Source organism: Brassica napus, chromosome C5, assembly GCF_020379485.1.
Source record: "Brassica napus cultivar Da-Ae chromosome C5, Da-Ae, whole genome shotgun sequence".
NCBI lineage: Eukaryota > Viridiplantae > Streptophyta > Magnoliopsida > Brassicales > Brassicaceae > Brassica > Brassica napus.
Genome location: NC_063448.1, coordinates 46,540,493 through 46,558,630, shown reverse-complemented (window position 1 = coordinate 46,558,630; position 18,138 = coordinate 46,540,493). Strand labels below are relative to the sequence as shown.

At 38.3% G+C, this 18,138-nt stretch overlaps 3 protein-coding genes and 2 pseudogenes across 3 annotated transcripts; 3 read left to right on the top strand and 2 right to left on the bottom strand.

The window, feature by feature from the left end:
* Positions 1–814: 814 nt before the first annotated feature.
* LOC125587307 lies at positions 815–2,155 on the top strand (annotated as a pseudogene).
* A 324-nt stretch (positions 2,156–2,479) lies between these two features.
* Positions 2,480–2,956, bottom strand: LOC125587306. Its single transcript, XM_048757549.1, has one exon. It carries the CDS (start codon positions 2,954–2,956, stop codon positions 2,480–2,482), a length of 477 nt encoding a protein of 158 aa, XP_048613506.1.
* Positions 2,957–3,283: 327 nt separating this feature from the next.
* LOC106422831 lies at positions 3,284–8,869 on the top strand (annotated as a pseudogene).
* A 2,637-nt stretch (positions 8,870–11,506) lies between these two features.
* LOC125587305 lies at positions 11,507–13,180 on the top strand. Its single transcript, XM_048757548.1, has one exon. The coding sequence runs from the start codon at positions 11,507–11,509 to the stop codon at positions 13,178–13,180; it is 1,674 nt and encodes a 557-aa protein (XP_048613505.1).
* A 2,625-nt stretch (positions 13,181–15,805) lies between these two features.
* LOC125587304 lies at positions 15,806–17,935 on the bottom strand. The gene is made up of 4 exons (XM_048757547.1): positions 17,630–17,935; positions 17,165–17,575; positions 16,358–17,008; positions 15,806–16,045 (listed from the first exon to the last, which is right to left on the bottom strand). Exons 1-4 carry the CDS (start codon positions 17,933–17,935, stop codon positions 15,806–15,808), a joined length of 1,608 nt encoding a protein of 535 aa, XP_048613504.1.
* Positions 17,936–18,138: the final 203 nt, after the last annotated feature.

Here is an 18,138-nt window from a genome sequence, read left to right as displayed (position 1 = left end):
TTTTCTTTTCTTGCAAAGGTAAATCTCCTCCCCAAGCAAATTTTTTTTGCTTAATGGTAAAGGTCTTTTTGTCTTAAAGCACATATCTTCTTTCTTTTTTCAAGCTCAACAAACCTACGCTATCACAAAACTTAAACTCCCATTCAGATCCATCTTCATGATACACGCATGTACTATCTCCTGTAGTAATTCGCGAAATGATACAGATCATCTTAGCAGATTGCATCTTCAATCTCCCCCGTTTTAACTATGCATGTGCACTCATCGTAGCTCGCTTGAAACTCACTGTCTTCGTGAATATATGAGAAATTATGTGGACGGTCATTTGTTTTTAAGAAAATATAAACTAGATAAATAAAACTTTTTTGTAACACAGATAAATAATTAAAATATTGTTTTTTGTCAAACAATTAGGAGCAAAATCTTGAAAACACAAACATGGAGTTTTTTTCCCTTTTTTTGAGTCAATCTTGAAGTTTTAGGTTAATTATTATAAAAACTTGTCTTTTATTTTAAAAGTAAGATTAAAATATAAATTAAAACTATTTAACCAGTTACAAATAGTCTATAAAATATTATTAGTTACGTAGTTTTTGATAAAATTAAAAGTTACATTAAAATATAAAAACATCAAAAATTTTCTTAAACATCATCTATTTGTTTTACCTAAAGTTAGAGATATATAATCCATAAAGGAAAATAGAAAACTAATGTTAAGAAAACGCTGATTAAGTAATTAAAGTCCTGTATATATACGACTGGAAGGGCAAACGTGAAACCCTAATAAACCAGCCACCTCTCGCTTTCTTAAAACACCTTTGGAGATGACAAAAGAAACATTAGATTGCTTCCTCTACCATGGGATCTGGAAGATGAAATACTTTCTAGAGTCCCGGCGCCATCTTTGAGTCGATTACGGTTTAGTTTCAAGCGATGGAACGCTTTATTCAAAGATCAGAAGTTCATGAAGAAGCACTCTGATAAAGCAGCAAAGCAGCATATGGTTCTCATGTTGAGTAACTTAAAGGTTTATTCAATGAATGTAAATTTCCATGAAATTCACGGTAACGTTGTTGATCCACACAAGTTGATGAGCCTAAAGTTTTCAATAATCCGGAAGAAGCCAAGATATGTAAAATATTTCACTGTGACGGGTGTTTGGAATCCTTGTACTGGCCAAATCAGGTGGATCCCATTCAGTAATCGTTACAATACTATCTCCGAGTTTGTTCTTGGATACGATAATAACAAAACCTATAAAATCTTGAGGTACAGCTGGGATCTTAGTGACCCATTCCGTCGAGTTGTTGAGTATGGAATCTATGATTTTGGGTCTCATTCGTGGAAGTATCTTGATAACGTTACTCCCAAATACAGCTACATAATATCAGAGGGCGTATCATTAAAGGGGAATATTTATTGGATTGTCGTCGATAACACCGTGCCTTACTTAGTACTTTTCATTTTTCAACAGAGAGATTTGGAGAGATTAGTATTCCTTTTTCGAATATTGGTGTTGATTGTTGTCCAATAGATCTCTTAGTTGTTAGAGAAGAAAGACTGGCAGTATTATATAGCAGCTTTTTTCATCCACCAAAGATTGAGATATGGATGACGACAGATGATAAGATTGATCAGACAAAACTTATTGTCGCGGACCAAGTTTTTATCAGTGGATTTATGTGAGAGTATTCCTCGTGATCGTTTTTCAATTGACACAAGTTTCTTCATCGACGAGGAGAAGAAAGCGGCCGTGCTATGCGATCTTGAATATACATATAATACGGGCATGGTATGCCTTGTTGGAGAGGACAGTCGATTCTTGATAATCCCCATAACAGAACATAGAGACCAGGTATCGAGCCACATATTTACAATTATGTTCCAAGCTTGGTTCAAATCCAACAGGGTACAGTAGAGTTATGATTGAAGGACGCAAAAGAAGAAAACGGCTCTTCAAATATTTTTATATTCATTTTATCTTTCTTTTTGCAGTGAATGTCGCTTGATTAATTCACGAACTGGACGTATATTTTATTTTATAAACATATCACCTGTTATAACTTTGGCATGTGTGTTTGTTCTTTTCTTCTTTGCATTTAGAAAAGAAAAAAAATAGAAAAAGGAAAAAATAGAAAAAGTATAATACTTTTAAGCGAAAGTCTGTCTATATATATGACCGGCAAGGCCAAACATGAAAAGCAAAATCCTAATTTCCAACTAGTAACCTCTCGCCTTCATTTTTTTCTGAACAACGATTTCACTAGAGCACCTCTAACTGAGTTCTTACCATTAGGGTTCTTAATATATGTGTTATGTATATATATATGTATAAGTAATTGTGGGGTCCACAAAAAAATTCTCACAAGAGAGTTCTAAAAATCCCTAAAACCCTTATTTATGGATTTCCACAATAATTGTGGACCCCACAATTATTTACACATATATAATATACACATATATATATATAATACATATATTAAGAACTCCAATAGGAAGAACCCCCATTGGAGATGATCTTACTTAAATAAGGGTTTACAAATGATAAATAGGTGGAGTAGTTGAGAAGCGCGCTCTTGGCGAGTTCATCAGCTGCCCTATTGTCTGAACGAGGAACATAATGAAAGGAGATTACATCGAGGTCAAAAGCTAACTTAAGAATATCATGAAGAATTCCAAAGAGATCCTTGATTGATTCTCGATTGTTAATGGCTCGGACTAATGTCTGAGCGTCTGACTTGAGGATGACGTTGTTGAAGCCTTGTGCTTTGGCTTGGCGTATATCTTCCCTTATCGCTAAGACAACCGCCATCTGAGCTGAGTTGACACAATCTTCGAATATGCTCTGTTGGTGTAACACATGACCTGATGATGCTGAAAAGACCCAAGCTAATCCTGCAAAAAAGAATTCTTTTTTCCATGATGCATAAGTGTTGATAATCAAGGCGTCCGTCATAGGCAATGGGAGGGTCGAGGCATGTAAATGGGATTTTGGGCCAATTTGTCGCTCAGGTTGTGCTTCTTGCCATTCTCGCGCGTATGCTATTGCTTTCGAGAGTGTCTCCGCCGGTTTGAAAACTCTGTTTTCGAAGATCTTCAAGTTTCGTGTAATCCAAATGTTCCAAACAATCTAAGGAAACATAGGTCCCATGTGAAGTCCTGTAGGTGAGAGGTTAGTCAGCTTTGTTCCAAGCTTGAGAGCTCCTTTGAAGTCCAATGCTGTGGTGATGGCCGCTAAGTTGCTTATCGGAGCTGCATACCAGATGTCAATTGCGAATTGGCAATGAAGAAAGAGGTGAGAGGTTGTTTCCTTCAAACCACAGTGGGTACAGGTGAGGTTCTCAGTCATTCCTCGAGTCTCCAGATTTTCCCCTAGTGGTAACGCTCCTTTGGTAATTTTCCACAGAAAGACACGAAGCTTTGGGGGTAGCGGCATTGAGAATGCTCGATTTACCATGGGATGTGGTAGTTGAGATAATCTCTAGAGTAAACCCACTGATCCAGCTGATTCGAGCAATTTCAAAGAAGAAGCCGAATTTTCGGGTTTCTCCTCCCTAGGTTCCCTAGCCATTCTAAGTTGGAACTGTTGTGGGCTGGGGAACCCCGCAACAGTCCAGAGGCTTAAGGAGCTTCACAGAAGAAATGCTCATGATATCATCTTTCTCATGGAAACAAAGAACAACTTGGATGCGATTGCTAGAACTCTCAACTGGCTGAACATTGAAAAACATCATGAAGTTCCCCCTCATAGCCCTGGTGGTGGCGGTCTCCTCCTCATTTGGAAGAGTGACATTGAGGTCTATGTGTTAGTTTCGACCAATAACTACATAGACACAATCATCAACTACAAAGGAAACACTTTTCAAACTACCTTCGTCTACGGAGAGCCGAACCACACAAAGAGATATGCAATCTAGAATGAAATATCTAAATTGCACCCATCAAATGGAGGAGCCTGGTTCTTGACGGGAGATTTCAATGAAATCATAGACAACTCCGAGAAGAATGAAGGGATAGTCAGACCGGAAGGAACCTTATGCGCCTTCAGAAACTTCATGTCACAGAACAACCTATTTGATATTAAACACTTTGGAAACTGTCTATCGTGGAGAGGCAAGAGAAACACACATCTGGTCCAGTGCAGACTAGATAGGTCAATGTGCAACAGTGACTGGTCAGACCTATTTCCCTCCTGTAGAAGCCAGTACCCAAAATACGAAGCCTCAGACCATAGACCACTAATATCTTTCCTCGATACCTCACGAAGAAAGGGTACTAATATCTTCATATTTGATAGAAGCTTGAGAAATAATCCTGAAGTTCAGAAGTTAGTCAAGGATACCTGGAATAGTGCTCCCCAACTCCATGTTGAGGACAAACTAGCCCTCTGTAAAAGAGCTATCTGCAGATGGAACAAAGCCTTCTATGAAAACAGCAGGAAGACCCTCGAGTTGTTGAAGACACTGTTAGACGAGGCTTTGACTAAAGCTGTTCCTGATGAGGAAATGATCTTCCAACTCAACAGCCAGTTACTTCAAAACTACAAGAGAGAAGAAGAGTTTTGGCGTCAGAGAAGTAGACAGCTATGGATAAGTCTGGGTGATGCTAATACCAGCTACTTCCATGATAATACTAAAGCACGACAAGCTAGAAACAGACTTTCAGTAATGGAAGATGAAAACGGTATACCTTGGTTTGAGGAAGAACAAATATCATCAGTGATTTGCAACTTCTACAACAAGCTCTTCACCTCAACGAATTTTGATGAATCCAAATTAGTCGAAGATGCCCTCAAACCCTTCATAACACAACAAATGAATGAGAACCTTACTAAGGAGCCAACGCCAGCAAAGATCAAAGAGGCAACCTTTGCAATCCACCCGGACAAATCCTCAGGCCCTGATGGCTTCTCAGCAAGCCTTTTTTAGGCAAACTGGGAAGTAGTGGGTCCAGCTGTGATACAAGATATCTAGGGCTTCTTCTCAACCAGTATTCTCCGAACCTCGCAAAATGAAACATTTGTGAGACTGATTCCAAAGATCAAAGGAGCTAAAAGAATGGCTGATTATAGGCCTATAGCTTTATGCAATGTTTTCTTCGAGATCATATCCAAAATGCTATCAATCACGCTCAAACCAGTTCTGGAAACAATTATATCAGAGAACCAATCAGCATTCACATCAGGCAGAGCCATCTCAGACAACGTTCTAATAACACACGAGGTACTTCAATATCTCAAAACATCACAGGCGGAGAAACGATGTACTATGGCAGTGAAGACAGACATGTCTAAAGCCTACGACAAAGTTGAATGGAAATTTCTAACTCAAGTGATGCAACGTTTGGGATTTCATCAAAAATAGACGACATGGATCATGCAATGTGTCTCAACAGTATATACTCATATTTAATCAACGACACATCTCAAGGATCAGTTAAATCACAAAGAGGAATAAGACAAGGAGACCCTTTTTCACCTTATCTTTTCATTCTCTGTGGCGAAGTTCTCTCTGGTCTATGTTTCAAAAGCTGAGAAAGATGGATATTTACCTGGAATCAAAGTCGCAAGGGGATGCCTGAGGATCAACCATCTCTTATTCGCTGATGGTACAATGATCTTCTGTCAAGCAAGCGAAGAGAACTGCCTTAAACTCAATAGCATCCTTTTGCAGTATGAAGAAGCTTCTGGCCAGAAAATAAACGTAGACAAATCTTCCATCACCTTTTCCTCCAAAACTCCACCTGAAAAAAGGTCTGTGGTCAAAGAAATTTTAAAAATTTCTAAGGAAGGAGGATCAGGGAAATACCTTGGATTACCAGAACACTTCGGCAGAAGGAAACATGACTTATTCACATCCATCATGGATAGAATCAGACAGAGAGCAGCAACAAGATCAACGAGATTCTTATCAAAGGCAGGCAAGCTAACTTTGTTGAAGTTTGTTCTCACCGCGATCCCCACTTACTCCATGTTATACTTTGAACTACCTGCGAGTTTATGCAAAAGAATTCAATTAGTGTTAACGAGGTACTGGTGGGGCGACTCGAAAGATTAAAAGAAGATGTGTTGGGTCTCATGGGATCGTCTATCTAAACCCAAAGCAGCAGGTGGACTAGGCTTCAGAGACATTCAACTATTCAACCAAGCTCTCCTAGCCAAACAAGCTTGGAGAATCTTAACAAATCCAGGTAGTCTCCTAGCACGAATCCTCTTAGGTAAATATTGTCATAAGCGATCTTTCCTAGACATACAAGCTCCAACAGTCTGCTCTCACGGATGGAGAAGCATAATACACAGAAGAGACCTCCTAAACGGGGACTTAGGGAAAGCTATAGGCAATGGACAGACGACTAGAGTGTGGCATGATTCATGGATATCCCGCTCAGAACATATTATGGTTTTTGGACTCATTCATGAAAACACTTTGGACCTAACAGTGGCCGATCTACTAACTGACGATCTACGCTGGAACTCAAGCAGGATTGAAGAATTCTTACTTCAATTTTCAAAGCAGATTCAGTCCATTCAACCAAGCCAGAAGGGAGCTGAGGACGTTTATATTTGGCAACCAGTGCAATCCGGTATCTACTCCACAAAGTCCAGTTACAACACAGAAGCTGCGAATTTAGGATCAAACCAGTATCCTTTGCCACAAGAGTTTGATTGGATGAAAGACATCTGGTCGGGAAAGTGCTCTCCAAAGAGGAAGGTCTTCTTATGGTCAATTATCCAACAAGCTCTACCACTAGGAGACAATTTACAAAGTAGAGGAGTTCAAGCCGAAGGACTTTGTAGCAGATGCAAAGAACGATAAACAACAATGCATACCTTTGTAGAATGCCCTTTTTCTAAAGAAGTGTGGAAGCTGACACCCCTCCAGAAAGTAGTTCACCTAGCTACATGCGCAAATTTCAAAGAAGTTCTTATTAAATTCCGGAAAGTAGTCTGCCTCCCACCCTCAGGAATCCCAGGAACTATCTTACCTTGGATTTGCTGGGCCATTTGGACATCTCGGAATCTTCTAATCTTTGAAAGTAGAAACCTTACGGCAGAGGAAACCACAACAAAAGGAATCAAACTCGCAAGAGAATGGAACTCTGCTCAAGGCGCGTTAACCGACAGAACTAAACCCTCTTCCACAAGGAACCTTGCTCAAGGCGCGGTAACCGACAGCACGACAGAACCCACAGCCACATGTAAATCAGATGCAGCTTGGAGTAAAGAGACCAACAAGGCAGGATTGGGATGGATCCACCGAACCACCAATCCAGCAAAGGATCGCCCTCCATGAATTTTGTCACCTCCCCTTTGATTGCAGAAGCCCTAGCTCTCCGATCGGCTCTCACCGCAGCTTTGAACCTTGACCTCACCAGGATCAAGATGTTCTCCGACAACTCAACGCTCATCAGAGCAATCAACAACGACGTTCAGATCAAAGAGATCTCTGGTATTGTCAAAGATATTAATTGAACAGATCGCCTCTACTTCCGTCGATATCTCCTTTTCCTTTTTCTTTCGTAATCTCAATATAAAAGCCGGTGAACTGGCAAAAAGAGCCTTAAGTGACTCTCTTGTATCAAACTCATTCCTGGGTTAACATGGGCCCAAGGACTTTTAAGTTTTAATGCATTATCCAGTTACAAAAAAAAAAGAGATAATCTCTAAAGTTCCGGGTACATCTTTGAGTCTATTACTATTTACTTGCAAGCGATTGAACGCGGGATTGAACGCTCTATTCAAAGATCAAGACTTCATTAAGAAGCACTTGGATAACACAGCAAAGCAGTGTACTGTTTTCATGTTGAGTGATTTAAAGGTTTATTCAATAAATGTAGACCACGATGGAGTTCACGACAACGTTGTTGACCCACAAGCCTTGCTGAGCCTAAACGATTTCCACAATCCGGAACAAGTCAAGATATATAAAATATTTCACTGCAACGGGTTATTGTTATGCACCACCTTGGAGTCAAGAGGACGCCTCGTGGTTTGGAACCCTGGCCAAATCAGGTGGATCCCATACAGTGATGGTTACAAGCCTAACTTCGAGTTTTCTCTTGGATACGAATATAACAAGTCTTGCTAAGTCTATAAAATATTGAGGTGCAGCTGGGATCATGGTGACCCATTCTATCGAGCTGGCGAGTATGGAATATATGATTTTGTCTCTATTCGTGGAGGGTTTTTATGACGTCACTCCCAAAAACTGCTCCATAATATCAAAGGGAGTGTGGGAATACTTATTGGATTGCTTTCGATAAAATATATGAAGGAAATATCTTACTAATTAGTTTCAATTTTTCAACAGAGAAGTGGTTGTCTATTCCTTTTCCGCATTTCGGTGCTGATTGTGTTCCTACAGCTCTCTCAGTTGTTAGAGAAGAACGACTTGCAGTATTATATAGCAGGGTTTTCCATACACAAAAGATTGAGATATGGATGATGACACTAGATGATAAGATTGATCAGACCAAAGTTTTGTCGTGTAGCAAGTTTTTATCACTGGATTTATCGAAGAGTATTCCTCTTGACCGTTTTTAAAGTGACACAACTTTCTTTGCCGACGAGAGAAGAAAGCTGCTGTGTTATGCGATCTGGAATATAAGAATACGTGGAATAGGGACATGGTATACATTGCTGGAGAGAACAATCGGTTCGTGAAAATACCCGTAGGAAAATATAAATGGCCACTTATTTACAGTTATGTTCCAAGCTTGGTTCAAATTAATCTAACAGGGAAGAGTAATGACAGAAGGACGCAAAAGGAAAAAACGGCATTAGCGGTTATATACAGCCCCACGTAGTTTCTTGCTTTTCCATGTTTTTGTCTTTCTTTTTTTTTTTTGATAGTGAATGTTCTTTGATTAATTAATGAACTGGTCTTGTATTTTTTTTTTTTTTTGTGTACATATCACCTTTTACTGCTTCCCGCTTCTTCTCTGCTTTACCACTTAACTGTTTTTTTTTTTTTTTGAAAAAAGGCTTGTTACCACTTAACTGTTTATAATAATAACTAAAGGCATCTGCATCAATGAATATTGAGTGGAGTTCATAACTTTAATTTTTTCTTAATTTTTTTTACTTTTTCGTTTGATTATAAAAAAAAAAAAAAAAAATTAAACAGACCAATCGCGGGCCACCACGTAGCGTGGAGTCCGCGATACAGTGATGAACCAGGTTCATTCCACTGAATCTGCGGGAGCTGAATTCACAAAAAAAAAAATATTTTAATTTTTTTTTTTTGGAAAAAATATGAATTTCTGCACTGAAAGTTCAATACAGATGCTCTAACTAACCACTCTCAATTGAAGCAGCAGCATCGTAACATCTTTTAGGGAAGGATTTATCGGTCTTGAACGTTTTGGATTTATCGATTTGGCCAGCTTAAGAGGTGACTTTAGCCAACCTTTTCTATAAATTAATGCAAATTTTGCGCACTAATTATATAATTCTGAGCTCTTTGTCTATTTACATAAATGAAAAGTTATTTACATCGTTGGTGTACCATACTTATTCGACTATACATAATCTTTACAATGCAAAAAAATTAAGAAAAATCTAAAACATGAAGTAGTCAAACATGTGCATATATGAAAAATATTTTTGGATTAAAAAAATATTTGGAATGGTAAATTGAAAAATAGGCTAAAGATGTTAGTATATAAGATCTCTACCATCGACGACGATTCTGAATATGCATTCTAACTGAAACACAATGATCTACATACCTAAGAAACATTAAGATCTAAGATGGCAGAAAACAAAATCAATATTTTCTTCTATGTTCTGCCTTTCTGGTAGATCATAAGTAATAATAAACGTTCTTATATCTTCTATGGAAGAATATACATTCTTCTCACTTCTCATATATCTATAATATATGTATTCTATATCTACCACATTATCTTTATTCTACCATACGTAGAATGTAATTTCTACTAGATTTTAAACAAAATCCAAAAATCTAGAAAAAAACGGTTAGAAAATATTCCCTAAATCCAGTGTTTTTAAAACCAGACCGGCTAGCGAACCAAAATTTTTTTGGGTCATGGGTCATTGTGGTTCGACCGGATCTGAACCGGGTTCGATCGGGTTTACTTAGATTAAACTAAATTTAATGATATTTTATAAATAATATGCATATTTTTGTAAAAATAAATCATATCAAATAAAATGTTTAAATAGTCATAATGTGTAGAAAAACTTAAAAATAACAATTAAAATCTAAAAGCAATATGAAAAGTACATTTAAACTTTATTTGCAGATCTTATCACTCTACATCTTCATCACCTTTTAAAACAAAATATACACATTAGGTAAAAGTTATATTTTGACATATAAATTTCAGAAAAGAAAATGTTTCAATGATTTAAAGTCTTCAAAACAAGTAATCATGAAATATTTTTTTAAAAAAAGTGAGAAGTAGACAAAAACAATATCTTGACGTGAATATTAAACTTTGTGAATCTTGTAATTTATGAGTTGTACAGAAAACAAAAGAAAAGGACGAGAGATAATATTTTATTAATCTTTGATAAATCTTATTTCTACTTAAAAAGGAAGAAAAATGAATTTTTTCATTCACAAAATTTTAGCTTATATACAAACCGGGGTTTGGCCGGTTCATTGGGCCGCCGGTTCCCGGGTTTTTGACGGTTTTTAACAGGTTCAATATTAGTTGGGTTTTAGCATTAACCCAACCCGGATTATTTTCGGTTCATGGTTCAACCCGGTCCGACCGCCGGTTCGGTCCGGGTTTAAAAACATTGCCTAAATCTATTAAATCTTTTTTTATTTCCTTCTTTAAATCTTTTTCCCTAAATTTTTGTTTCTTCATTGCCAACCACGATTTGGACCAAAAAATCGTGGAGCTTCTTCTCTTTTTCATAGTTTCTCCAAACTTTTGTCAATCTAACGTTAGAATATGCACATCTATGCCTATTCTGGTTTTTGGAGATCGTCCTAAACAAAAGGGTGGAAGTTTCTTGTTGATGAAGAAACAGGAGGTAGATTACTTACTTGGACACAAGCAAAACCTTTGACAACCTAAGAGTTATGGTTTGTGAGGACTTTGGAACCGATCTAAACTTGGTCAATATCGAGCTGAGTTACTTACCTTCCGATTTGGTGATTGGCCTCGACTCACCACCTGTTTTCATCACCAATGATCGACAACTCAAAAATTTTCTTACATATGTGAAGACCAAAGCTTCAACAAGGTTATGTGTGTGTATTCGATCTAAGGTCGGCTTTAACTTGAATGAAGAGCCTGCTGAGTTGTCTAACAGAGAGGAAGCGGGTATGTCGGGTGAAGTTTCAGATGATATTGATGGTGAAGCCGAGCTTGAAGAGGAAGATGCGAAGAAGATGCGAAGATAGATGAAAGTGATGATGAAAACAAGTGTGAGAAAGATATGATCAACGGAAAGTATGTCCGTTTTTCTCTGGTTGATGTTGTGAAGAAGGGTCAATATTTTACTAGCAAAGCAGCTCTGCAGGCAACAATGGAAATATGTGCAATGAAACATAATTTCGACTACAAGGTTGGCAAAACGGATAGAAGAGTTTGGTACGTTCGTTGCGCGGATGATGATTGTCGCTGGCGTGTTCGCGCAGAGGGATTAACAGGTTATTCATATTTTATCATAAAAAAGTATGTACCTAATCATTCATGTGCTCCATCATCAAGGAACCACTCTGTTCGGACCGCTTCATCAAAAACAGTTGGTAGTCTCATTAAGCATAAGTACGAAACAATCAACGAAGGGCCGAAACCTAATGATATCATCCAGTTTATGCGTAATGATCATGGAGTTGAGATATCCTACTCTTTAGCTTGGGAGGCACGTGAGTATGCAATAAATGTTGTGAGAGGCATTCTAGAGAAGGGTTATGAAAAAGTTCTCAAATACTTGCACATGATGAAGGAAGCTAATCCAGGATCACACACATTTTACGAAACTGATAGCAATGGGAGATTCAGATTCCTCTTCATCTCATATGGTCATTCTATTCGCGGTTTTTATGCTGCCATTCGGAAAGTTATTGTTGTGGATGAGACTTTCTTGAAGAGAAAATACAAAGGAGTGTTACTGGTTGCTGCTGCTTTGGATGGAAACTCGAACCTATATCCTATTGCATTTGGAGTTGTCGACTCAGAGAATGACCTCTCGTGGGAATGGTTTATGAGACAACTTAATGTTGTCATTGCTGATGATCAGGGTTTAGCTTTTGTGTATGACCGGAATACTTCACTTGCTAAAGCTATTGCAAAAGTGTATCCGCATGCTCATCACGAAATTTGCATTCACCACTTGCTGAACAATGTTGTTACATATTTCAAGGGTAAACGAGTCGTTGGTTTGGTTGCAAAGGCTTCTAAAGCTTACCGAGTTGCTGATTTTAAGAAGCAATTCACTGCTATTTTCTCAATTAGTCCTGCAATTGGAAACTATCTAATACAAGCTGATGTGACACAGTGGGCTCGTTGTCAATTTTCGGGTTACAGGTACGATGTTAGGACCAATAACCCTGCTGAATCAATAAATTTTGCTTTGCGTTCGCCAAGAGAGTTTCCAGTTATACCTATGTTGGACAGCATAAGGGAAATGATGACTCGATGGTTTTTCAAACGTAGAACTTTAAGTTCTAAGCATAAACAACCACTGACTGTTGCTGTAGAGAAGAAGATTGATCGAAGGATTGAGAAGGGTAAGAAGTTACAGGTTTTCCCAGTTAGCGATGAACGATTTTTGGTACGAGGTGACACTTTTGAATGTATGGTCGACTTGGTCAGACGCACATGTTCATGTGGGAAATTCGATCTGATGAAAATCCCAGGCAGATACGCCATAAAAGCAACTTTCAGTGTAGGCATACAAGCACACACACTCACTGGCGGCATGTACACCACTGCTTCATGGAGATCGATTTATGAGGAAAGCATAAATCCTATTAGTGTTTCGGAAGATGCATGGATTGTCCCATCTCACGTTCAGCAAGCGAAAGTCCTTCCTCCAGAAACTAGAAGAGCTGCAGGTCAGAGAAAGAAACGTAGGTACGAGACATTTGAAGACAAGATCCGCTCGTCACAAGGAACTCAAACCTCTAAACGTCGTAAATGCAGTCGATGTGGTATTGAAGGTCACAACCGGTCGACTTGTGATAGAGAAATATAGGATTCAAGCCATTCGGTCTATGCAAGTTACTTTTCAGAGTTTTTTCTAAAATTATCTCTGTTGCATGTCAAAATCTGTTTTTTCCAGGACCAATTATGTTTTATGTTTTGTGCACGTTTCCAGTATTTACTTCGTTTTATGCAAGTTTTAAGTCTAATGTTAAGATTTGATCCATAAATTGACAACACATCTGAATACCAAATTGATTCGATCTTTGACAAAGTAGATAGATTCAGAAAGCAATTACAAGATCAATCAAATTTAGAACAGAGACATAAAATAGTGAGAATGGATCCAATTAGTCCTACATCTCCCGACTTCTTGTGCTCGATAACTGCTTCCTCCACTGTCTTTTTCAAGGAACTTCTCAAATCTTCAATTTCTTCGGCCATTCTCGACTGTTACTCATGCATCCTTTGTATCTCATCAAGCAGAGCCTCGTCGACCCACTTAAAAAGATGTTGCTCTTTCTTTTTCTGAATTGAAACACAAAAACATCAATTGGAACATAGAAGAATTAAAAGTCATAATTAAAAGTAATTACCTTCAAACCAATCTCACATCGGAAGAATCTTCTGTATGGGTTCTCCTCCGTTTTTGAAACATAAGTGAGAATCCCCTTCCCACACCAGCATCTGGAAGGAATCACTACATTGTTAGTCATGATCGGTTTTTGAGAAGGAGAGAAAGACGGAGAGAAGAAATAAACGATGAAATAAGTAGGGTTTCTGGTCATTGGTATTATATAAGTTTATGTTTATGGCAAACGACTACTATTAATCGGGGTTTAGGGATTCCTTCCAAATCTTAATAGTCAATACAAATCTTATGACTATCACAACACATACAAGTAGACCCTATGCTATTGTCAATACTAAACTAAGATTTGTATTGACTATTAAGATTTGTAGCCTAGTTAGGTTAGATCGTGCATGGCTCCATGTTTAGATTCATTTAGGGTAGGGGTTCATATGTTGTATGGCTTAGTTTAGATTCATTTAGGGTATCGTTAGGGGTTGATATGTTGTATGGCTTACTTTAGATTCACTTTATTTAATTTTGTAATCAGCCACTATTGTCAATAGTTTCAATTAGTCCAGTGGTTTATGTTGTAGGTATAATTACCATAGGTGAAGTGTTCGATGCCCCCCCCCCCCCCCCCCATCTCCATTTTGTTCTTACGATAGACTTTAATAAGAGAGTCAAATAAGACCATTTACATTCATTTCTTGCCGTTAATCTCAATAGTTTCAAGTAGTCCAGTGGTTTATGGTGGACTTATAAAAACCCAAGTGAAGTGTTCGATGCCCCTCATCTCCATTTTTATTTTTAAAATTTTTGCTTGCTACAATAGCCTTTAATAAGAGAGTCAAATAAGACCATCTAGATTCAGATCATGTATGCCTTTGTTTGTTGTCGTGTATGAAATCTAATGCTAAATAAGAGACTTAAATCCAATGCTAAATAATAGATTCAAATTCCTCATAAGAGATGCAAACCAATGCCAGTTACGAGTCATATAAGAGTAACTAAAAACTTCAATAACAACCTACTTGGTAAACAAGACATAGTGAAAATAGCATTATAAAATCTCAACCGTAGAAGAAGTTGTAGCCTTCGGAGGAACAAACATTTCCATTCTCGAAATAAGCTCAGGATCATTAGCAGCTTCCCATAGGTCATAAGCAATCTTCTGCGAGCTTCACGAATGTTGTCGTCATTCACCAACGTTAAGTCCATGCCTAGAAGATGTGCTTCAATGTGATTCAACGCATATACTCCACAATCGCTGCTAGTCTTGTTTAGGAAGAAGGGCATTGGAGCGTAAGTGACATCATAGGGCTTGACGGTAAATCCCCTCTTCTCTGAAGACTGCACGGCTTTAACAATTCTAGGGATGAGATGGGCAAATGGCTCCAAGTCCTTGTTGTGTTTCAGTCCCGCACAGTCAAATACCTCTATGGAACGAGTAACAAAGTTGACACACATAGAGATCCAGTGGTTACAATGCACAAGAAGAGGCACATACATACGATTGACATCAAGATCCCACACTGATCTTGTTCGTCTGTGTGAAGGAAGTTCACCAATTCCGTATTGGTGGAGCAGTTCTTCTATCCTGAATTTTTTTCTGTCTTTCTTGAACTCTATGTAAGAATTCTTCATTTGATTACTGAATATGCAGCTCATGAAAGCTACTTTGGACGGATTCCATCGTCGCAAAGAAGTCCTCTCGCGAAATAAGAAGAGCATAGCATCAATTTCCTTAAAAATATGATACAAACAGAGTGAGTTGGCGTGTTGCTAAAGAAGAAGAACAGTAAGTAGGCATGCAAAGTAATGTATAACTTACTTGATTTTGCAGCCACACAATAGGTCTCATAACACGTTCTGCTAACTCAGTTGTGTACATAGAAGGTCCAATTTTAAGGTGCCTGCGATGCAACATATAATTAAAATTTTGTTGAATTTAGAACATAAAGGGAAAGCATAGACTTACTGTTTGGTAGTTGAGCACCAATGAATCAGTTTGGCCCATGAATCCTCAGGGACAAACACTAATGAGTAATCGTCGTCATTCACCCGGTCCTCAGGTAATTCCATATCTTTGAGAGTGGGTGTTCTCTAATCTTCAGGCTTCAAGGATGATAATGTAGTAACCCATTTAGGTGATTCTTCATCACTCGTTTTTTGTGAGGGATCGAAACCTTTAACATGTGATACTTGAGAAAGGTTCCCCATGGCGTCTTGTAAATACTCTTGTGTGCTCATTTCTTTTTTTTTCGATGAAGGTTCCCCATGGGTAGATGATTGTGACAAATTCTTCAAAAAATCCATCATATCATCAGTTTCGGTTTCAATCTCCTATTAATAAAACCAAACTTAACATTATAAGCCAAAACAGTCATCAAGGACAGAACAAAAGAGTCAAGAGACAATGCATTAAAAGAGCCGAGAGACAATTCATTACAGAGAAAACATGTCATAGTCATAAGTTCACTTCATAGCAAACACCAAAATACACTACAAGATGATTTCCAACAAGCCGATATTACAAGCAAACAACAATGACATTACAAAAGAGTCAAGAGAAAATAACAACAAAAAGACAGTCCGACATATTACAAAGCTTCATTTTATGGTTATCTTTCTTCCTTGCCGAGGGCTACGACGAACCGTAGGAGGAACCACACTCTCCTCAACGTTGCCTTTGCCTTTTTCCTTTGTTGCTGCAGGACACAGACTCTGTGATGATTTCCCCATTGTTGCTGAAGGACAAGGAATCTCAGAAGCGCTGTCTTTTCCCACTGTATCAGAAGGACCCGGAATCTGTGACACCGCTTGCTTGAGCTCAGCCATCTCTTTCTGGACCTTCTCAAAACGCTCTTGGATGTCATTCTGCACCACCTCCTTGAAAGAGTTGAAAGCAGAGGTGAACAAACCTTCAATGAAAGTCTTCATTCCACTGGAGATACCACTGTTATGTTCAGCCGTCCGTTGACAAAGCAGTTCTTTCTTTCGAGCCTCCGCACTAGGATCATTTAGCTTACGTTTGCCCCTTCTCGCAACAATAGCCGGTTCCTCTACATGTGTATCTGTGACATCTTCGACTTCAACATTCTCTCCATCCTTTTCTGAATCAGAAAGCTCCAAAGTTGGAGGCAAAGCCTCGACTTCCCATACGAATTCCGTCCAATCCTGTTTGGCATTGAGAAGAGTAACAATACGACCAACTCGTTCATCTTTCTTCTCATCTTCCCTATAGAACTCAGTGCTATCAACCACATCATTGTTCCTAGTAGCAGATATAAATGGGAACAACTCTCCCTGACAAGAACAAACCCAAACAATAAAGTTACTCTTTGTTTATTAACTGAACAGAATATAATTTTTAAAAAATTATTACCTTATTAAGTGGGACTCTAGGCTGCTGATATCTGCATAGGAAACTTTTCCACTTCCTTTCCAATTCCTACATCTCACTTTAGTCATGTACTTTTTGATCTTTTTACCCACCATACTACCAATGTCTGGGATTGCCTCCATAACCCATATATGAAACGCATAGGAGAATCCATCCAACACGTAACTGTTCTTCAGATGCACATCTCTCCTTGCTTTGGGTATTGATGCAAGCAGCTCGTCATACGCGTGAAGACCCCACAGATACATCCTCATCTTCTCAAAATCCATCACCAAACGGATGTATTCATGAGGGATGAACACTCTTGAATCCTTAGCTATGAGGAATCCATGTATGACACACAAATACACTAACCTAACCCTGTCCACATACGTCCACTTGTTGCATTCGTGAAGAAGCTTCGTCCTTATCATGAATAAGTTGACCTTTCTATTTTTCCTCAGCACATTGCTCCAGAACCTCTTATCATCCTTTCAATCATTGAAGTTTATATCAGGTTCATCTTTGAACTTCAATCCTATCACAGCATGAAATTCTTGCGCAGAAAACCTAAGAAGCCTCTTTGCAAATAGAAACCACAGCTCGTGAAGCTTCGAAACCTTGAGCTGCTTGCATATGAAGCTGTGAATGATCTTCCTTGAGTAGATGAGCTTGTTCTCTATGATTGCCAAAAGCGGACCGAAGACAGGATCTTTCAAAACTTCCTCATACTCAATGTTGAGAACACCCTTCACTTCCTCCAGAATTGTACGTCTACACGTGTTGTTAATCTTATCAATTTGCGTCTCAAATCCTTCTTCAAGTATGCGTTGTGGAAACTCGTATGTCATTCCTATAAAACATAAAAGCAATAACTTCAACTCGTTAGTAATGCCTTAAGGAAATCAAACTATAACTCGCAATCAAACTAGTAAACATTTTATATTTCCAGGTAACTCACAATCAACTCAACCGCAAACTACAATGAAAACCATCAACATGAATTAATTTGTTTTTAAACAATTCAATCTCTTCCTAGTACATAAGGAACATA